We start from the raw sequence: 7,063 nt of genomic DNA, 5'->3' as shown, positions 1-7,063 counted from the left end.
TCCTGCTGATTTTCTTTGCCAAATGCAGGAGGAAATTGTCGATGAGACAGATGTATACGTTGATGTACATAAAAGGTAACATTGGACCCTGTTTGCACTTCACCTTTCTTATTTAAAGTCTGAATCTGATTCAACAACTTTGAACTGATCATGACTTCTTCAGGATACGTGTGGCTGCTGCTGCCGCTGCATCATCCGTTGCACGTGCTCCATCAAATCGGAGATTGATTGGTCAAAAACCTGCTGTAAGTTATCAATCATTCGTTTGTTCATTTTTTCCTTATTGTTCATGTCATTCATCTGTGCGGAAAATGTAACCTCATGCTATGATACTTTCCGTTGTTATCTGCAAAGTAAAGCCATCTTGTGTCGCAGAAGGAGTAAAACTTTTTTTTTTTTTAACGAAAAGAAAAGGAGTAATTAGTCTCTTTCCAATTTAGCTTTCGTTGCTGTTAACTGATCCAAAACTAGGATGATCTCTGCTTATATTTTGGTTGTCCTTCAGGGAGGTCAAACTAAGCAAGGGCAGCCCCCAAAGAAGGCTATGGAGGATGACGGACAATCTGTTAGGTTTGCCGGCGAATCGAATCAACATATTTTAGGTGATAAGAGATGACTTACTGAATCACAATGGATTTCTCAGCAAAAGAAAAATATTAAGAGAGAGAGAGAGAGAGAGAGAAGAAGAAGAAGAAGAAGAAGAAGAAGAAGAAGATCATGTGGGTAAAAATGACCCTCAAGTTGCAGAATCTTACATTTTTGTTTTTGTTTTGTTTTTAATTGTAAGCTGTAACCCCTTGTAATCTTTTTGATCCTGGTCGTGTAGATTTAGTATATGCATGTTTCAAGTCTTATAGTTATGTTCATTACAAATCTTGAACTAGGTCCCCTCTGTAACAAGTTTAATAAACATTTTAGTTAATGTGGGAGTTCTTCGAAAGAATGTGATATTCTTACTTGCTTCATCTTATGAACTTTCTGGTCATATATGTAACCAAAGACCATACATCAACGTTTTGTCGGTGTTTTTCTCTTTATTAAGATTGAATTCTGCGCAGACTTAAAATCTAAATTAAAACATTTCTCAAATCTTATAGTATGAATTGTCGATATATTCAATTCGCCTTAAATAGCGTATGTATTTCTTTAAGTGGTGCTACAAAGAAATTTTTATTGTAAGGTATCAAAAGATACATGGATAGGACAATTTTTTAAGCCTTTAATCGCATATGTGCTAAGGTATGAAAAAGGCTCGTCCGTAGGGTTTTGTTTTGAACAGTTCGAACTTCGATCTATGCTGGTTTTGTCAGTTTTACATGTTTTTTAAAATTTATTAAGATATAAATTAAATTTAATATTGAAAACATGCGCTACTTTAGTATAATTCTATTATAGAAACTAGAAAGCTTTTTTTAAAATAATAATAATAAAACAAAAAAAAGTAATAATTCAAGAAAAAAATTTGCGGTTAAAAAAATATACTCTATCGTAACGTATTTGTACAAATATAACAATGAAAAAAATGATGACAAAGTGGGAAAGCGCTAGGAAAGTCCCAAGTGAACTTTTTTCTTGTTTAGCTATATGTTGAAGGTTCGAATTTGCACCGCCAAAATCAAAGGACAATGATTTGCAAAATATGAAGACGTGAACACGAATCATCACTAAAGCAACGTCAATCCACATCCATGGTGACTTGACCAAAATACCCTCGCATAAAGTCCATATCGACTCTTATAACCCCAACTTCCTTAGCTGCCTAGGTTTGCTCGCCCTAGCCGACTTTATTTTTCTTTTATTTTTCGTTTTCCTGAGAATCGAACACTACAAATACCGTACAATTCCTGATCTCTTCCCTCTCTCCCGCTGAAACAAAAGGTCAGTGCTTGCCTTCTGTTTTCGATGTCATGAAACAAAGCGAAACGCATGAAAAGTTTCTTAAAATTCGTGTTTTTTTCGCCAATTCTCTCGAAGGGCAATTGAGAATCGATTAACTTTCATTTTAAATTAACTTTTTTTTTTTTCCGGTTTTCTTTATTGTTTTATTCCTGGCCAGAAATATGATTGGAGAATTCTGTATTTTCTGTAATCGAATGTGCTTATTGGTGTTTTCGTGTTCCTCTCATTGATGGTGAATTGTTTGTGTTTTCATCATCACTCAAATTAGTGAAAATAAAAAACCCGATTTATTTTTAATATCAGTTTTTGTCATTAGGGTTTGGTGTTTTATGATATGTTTTAATTTTTTTTTTTGTCTTATGCAGATTGAAGGCTCTGATCATGGGTTTCAAGTCGGTTTACCGCTGTTTGCAGGAGGTTTTTCCTCAGGTATATGGGTATTAAATAGAAGCAACAATAGAAATTGATCACATATTACGCATTTATAGTTGCCCTTTTGTTTATGTAATATAATTCTGTTCCCCTTTTGGGTATAATGTCGAATTTCATACAATTCAGAAGTCTATTTCTCACGAGAATTATTGCTAAATTTTTGGTTAGGAACTCATAATATAATATCAATTCTTGTGAAATTGTGGCTACCAGTACTTTTCACGTCATGTATTTGTTTTCTCTCATTTGTCTCAGAAGCTTTAAAGTTTCATGAATCCATAGGACTTTTAAGCTAGGTTCGTTTGGTACGAGGATTCAAATCATGGTGATTCTAATCATGATTCTAGAACTAGAACCATGATTCATGATTTTGGGTTCAAATCATAATTCTGAAACCATAATTCAGAATCAGAGGTTTGAATCACCTTGAATCAAGAGGGGAGGTGGTTTTAGAATCATGATTTGAGCTGGTTTAAAACATCACATCAGATTCTGAATTATGATTCAGAATCATCCAAACCAAACACTGATTCTGAATCGTGATTCAGAATCACTGTAAACAAACACTGATTTTGAACCAGGATCCAGAATCATGATTCTGGATCTATCTACCAAACGCACCCTAAGAGATTTTGGGTCAGAAAAGAAGATTGATAGGTTCATTTTTCAAATTATTTCTTGGGTCGCAATTAATGTTGGTATTATTGGAAATAAAAAGTTGTTTTAGTGGAGAAAAAGGTTGACATGTGTTTTAGCAAAAGTGAGGACGATGACTTCCCAATGCCATTATCTTGATTCCAATTTTTTTTAACTTGTTCAATTTAGTTTACCTCTTTTAATTGTAGACTGTAATTTGTTTCTTTGTAGATTGATGCTCGCATTCTTAAGGCCGTTGCTATTGAACGTTCAAAAGATGCGGATGCTGCTGTTGATGACATTTTGACTGAAGTTCTTCCTTACATGACTAGACAGTCAGCTTTCCTTACCAATTCTCCTAGAGGTATGTAAAATGGAAATCTTTATTTAGTTTCTCCCTGTAACAGCCTCTCCTTTTCATTATAGATTACTCAGTTGATATGATTTATCTATTTATTTTTCTTTTTCATCAAATAAACTGGCAACTGCAACTTTTCTGCCTCTAAAATGATAAACATCTTTCTTTGCATTTACTTAAATAATCTATTAAGGCAGTCTTCACTTCTCTGATTGAGATGTAACATGTGTTTACATAAATACGTTTTTTGCCTATCTTTTAGTTGAAATTAAGGAGAATCATTCCTTGTTGCTGTCCCATCCTACAGCTGAGGTGTCAGAAGCTGGACCTTATTCAGAACCTAGATCTCCTATTCGTGAAATTGCAGAAGATATCACTCATCTGAAGGAGGTAGATGATGCAGGGTCTTGTTCAGAGCAAAAATGCACAATTGTTGAAAATGCTGAGATTAGTGGCCGTGGAAATGGTGCCACACATGCTGACCTCGTACATCGGGATGAGGTGGTAGATGTAGGGTTTGCCTTAGAACCAAGATTCATTGCTGGTGAAGATGTGGAAGATTGTCTTCGTACAGTGCCTTCTTCAGAAGGAACATGCGCTGCTGTTGAAAATGCTGAGAATAGTGGTCGCAGAAATGGCGCCGCACATGCTGACCTCACACATTCGGATGAGGTGGTAGATTCAGGGCTTGGCTCAGAACCAAGATTGAATGTTGGAGAAAATGTGGAAGATATTGCTCATACAAATGGTGTTTTTCAGACTGACAACATGTCAAGAAGAGTTGTTCAACAAATGGGAATGGGGCCTTCCAGTTCTTCTTCAGAACCGAAATGCACTGCTGTTAAAACTGCTGATTGTAGTGGTTTGACAAATAGTGGGTCACATTCTGACTTGATACATCTTGATGAGGTTGTAAAGGCAAGGGGTTCTTCAAAACTGAGTTCCTCTAGTGGTGAAAATTCCAGAAATGGTGATCGTTCATATACTGCTTTTCCTGTTGATCTCACACGTCTAGATGAGGCGGTGAATGAATCCAAGGTTTCACGTTCCCATGTTTCAAATGATATTGACGATGAATTAGGTAGAAACACTATGGATGAGGAACTGATTTTACTGGGGAAGACTTGTGAAATGAAAAGGGTGCTGGAGCTTGGTCAGGATTCAACCTCTTCACGACATGAAAAAGATGGCTGGTTGAATGACTCAGACCATGAAGGGAAAGATTTTGGCTATTCCATGGCTAATGATGTTGATCAGTTTAGCCACGAAAGAAGCTGCAAGTTAGATTCATGTGCAGAAAACTCTACAGAATGCATTATTCCATCTGAATTTCATTTTGATCCTCCTGTCGATGATAATCAGGAATTACAAGCAAGTGGTTCTTCGAATCTTACTTCCAGGACAGATTGTTCTGTCAGTGAAATGGGCACCATTGAGGATGATTTTACCAGGAACAGCGTAGTTACCCAATCTGGTCAAATATGCAGAATCGATATTCTTGATGAAATTATTGAAGATGCCAAGAACAATAAGGTATTGATACCATAGAACATAGCTTGAGAACTGCAATGGTGCAGTTCCTTGAAATTGAAAGCAAAAAGGGAATTCCTTCACTGTATTTAATCTCCATCTTCTTGTTTTAATGCTCTTAAAATAGGATTAGAAAATCAAATCAAATTTAGTAATTAGTACACTTACCATATAATACACTTTAGACGCCTTTTACCTTTCTGTTCCCCCTTTAAAGGATGGCAAAGTTCTTATTCACTTGACAATGGTACAGAAAATTTTGTTTTCTGCTATGGAGTCCGTCATAAACATGATGAAGGAAGTGGAACTCCAGGAGAGAGCTGCAGAGCAGGCAAAAGAGGAAGTTGCTAACGGAGGGCTGGACATTCTAACGAGGGTGGAGGAACTGAAACAAATGCTGGGACACGCAAAAGAAACAAATGACATGGTTAGATAATGTTCAATGAGATTTTGCTGTTGTCAAGAATAAACTGATCTTGAGTTGACCCCTTTTTTTCCTCTCCTCTAAGGACATGTGCTTGAAGCTAAGTATACATCTGCTTTTGCAGCATGCAGGAGAAGTGCATGGAGAGAAGGCCATTTTAGCAACGGAAATGAAAGAGCTTCAATCTCGACTTCTGTGCTTGTCAGATGAAAGGGATAAATCACTAGCAACCCTTGATGAGGTCCCTATTCATCACCTCTGTGTATATGTATTTAAAACACACAAAATTCATCATAATCATTATCTATTCAAATATGCAGATGCGCCAAACCCTGGAAGAAAGGCTAGCTGCGGCAGAAGAAATGAAGAAAGCAGCTGAGCAAGAGAGGCTAGAAAAGGAAGAATTGGCACGTAGTGCTCTTGCTGAGCAAGAAGCCATCATGGAGAAGGTGGTTCAGGAGTCAAAGTTATTAGAAAAGGAGGCAGAGGAGAATTCCAAGGTACCAACCCTCATTTGTTTAATAAGAAAACTTCCTTTTATTGATGATCACATCAATGACGAAAAAAGACCTTATTTAGCAACTTGCTTTTGTTAACCATCTACTTAAAGTAAATATGAAACTAACAATTTAGTTACCCATTCTTTTATGTTGCATTTGCAGTTGCGGGAGTTTTTGGTGGACCGAGGTCGCGTTGTGGACATGTTGCAGTAAGTTTTCATCTTCACTTGGGGAAATCACGATATCGCGGATTTATCTATTGCTTTGCATTTGTCAGTTTTCATTTTCCTGTTTGAAGGAGATAAGTAGTCGAGACTTGATTACTTAAATCTTTTGGTTCATCCCAATATAACGGTTTGAGCTTTATCTTAAATTGTTTTACATTTCACCTTATTAACCCGTGAAATTGCGTTTTTGCAGAGGAGAAATCTCTGTAATATGCCAGGACGTTGGTTTGCTGAAAGAAAAGTTTGACATGCGTCTTCCTTTAAGCATGTCTGTTTCCTCTAGCCAGACCAGTTGCAAATTAGCTTCGTCAAGCTCATCCGTGAAAAGTGTGACATCTGTCTTGGTTCCTGGGGAAAGAGAATCGCCTAAGAGCCCGGAAAAGGGTAGTCCGGTTTCGTCGACCAGTGACCAAAGCAGAGCCGATGATGAGTTCAAGGTGAATTCTGATGACAAAGAGCTTCTAGAAGACGGGTGGGATATCTTCGACAAATATGCAGAACTGGACGTTGGGGCGGGCATATCTCGAGAATAAGAAGGAAATCATGAAGACACTGCTTTTTGTTTTACTTAATAGGAGTCCGTATAAAACATTGCAGATGAATAAAATTTTCCATACTTTATAAGTGCACGTCTTCCTCCTTGAGAGGTGATGACCATTTCTAGATTTAGTTTGTATAGTACGTATTTTGAGACTATAAATGAAGCATACGAGTAGTGAAGATTTTGTGTTATGGCGGTTTTCTCTCTCTGTCAAAGCAACATTATTATGATTGATACTAAACATCGAACGGTTGCAATTCTTGTTCATTTTGGTCCTTATTTTCATTCTAGCATATGTAGGAAGCTCCATTTGCTAAGAAGCGGACAATTTGAGCAGCACTTGTTGAGGTAAATCATACATAACAAACTTCTGAACTCTGGAGATAAACTTCAAAGAATGTTAGTGATACAAAATGGAAAAAGGAATTTTGGTATTTGACGTCCGTGAACATTTTGGCTTTTTATTTTTTTTGAAATGAACAACATTTTAGCATCTTATATATATATATATATATA

General features: G+C 36.6%; 2 protein-coding genes across 3 annotated transcripts in view; both read left to right on the top strand.

Annotated features, from left to right (window-relative positions):
• Positions 1–1,032, top strand: part of LOC21407757 (DUF21 domain-containing protein At4g14240) — a 4,734-nt gene extending 3,702 nt beyond the window's left edge. Inside the window, exons 11-13 of the mRNA XM_024161575.1 lie at positions 29–75; positions 164–245; positions 506–1,032. Coding sequence (XP_024017343.1) covers positions 29–75; positions 164–245; positions 506–616 — 240 coding nt within the window. The 3' untranslated portion in view covers positions 617–1,032. The remainder of the gene's footprint in view (positions 1–28; positions 76–163; positions 246–505) is intronic.
• Positions 1,033–1,689: 657 nt separating this feature from the next.
• LOC112090398 lies at positions 1,690–6,721 on the top strand. 2 transcript variants are annotated; one of them, XM_024161581.1, is made up of 9 exons: positions 1,690–1,878; positions 2,265–2,328; positions 3,199–3,331; positions 3,633–4,858; positions 5,109–5,282; positions 5,404–5,520; positions 5,600–5,779; positions 5,942–5,988; positions 6,200–6,721. In XM_024161581.1, the coding sequence occupies exons 2-9, from the start codon at positions 2,281–2,283 to the stop codon at positions 6,537–6,539; spliced, it is 2,265 nt and encodes a 754-aa protein (XP_024017349.1). In that variant the 5' UTR covers positions 1,690–1,878; positions 2,265–2,280; the 3' UTR covers positions 6,540–6,721. The 2 variants fall into 2 exon arrangements, with proteins under 2 accessions (XP_024017349.1, XP_024017348.1); XM_024161580.1 differs by having other exon boundaries at positions 3,588–4,858.
• Positions 6,722–7,063: the final 342 nt, after the last annotated feature.

Source organism: Morus notabilis, unplaced genomic scaffold, assembly GCF_000414095.1.
Source record: "Morus notabilis unplaced genomic scaffold, ASM41409v2 Scaffold137, whole genome shotgun sequence".
In the NCBI taxonomy this organism is placed as follows: Eukaryota; Viridiplantae; Streptophyta; class Magnoliopsida; order Rosales; family Moraceae; genus Morus; species Morus notabilis.
Note: the sequence above shows the minus strand (reverse complement) of the source record. Positions and strands in the feature narration are given on the sequence as shown.

Excerpts from the sequence above, each read along its gene's own strand:
- LOC112090398 (XM_024161580.1), top strand. The coding sequence starts at position 2,281 with ATGGGTTTCAAGTCGGTTTACCGCTGTTTGCAGGAGGTTTTTCCTCAG. Across the intron at positions 3,332-3,587 it reads CCTTACCAATTCTCCTAGAG|TTGAAATTAAGGAGAATCAT; the intron begins GTATGTAAAATG and ends CCTATCTTTTAG. Across the intron at positions 5,989-6,199 it reads CGCGTTGTGGACATGTTGCA|AGGAGAAATCTCTGTAATAT; the intron begins GTAAGTTTTCAT and ends GCGTTTTTGCAG.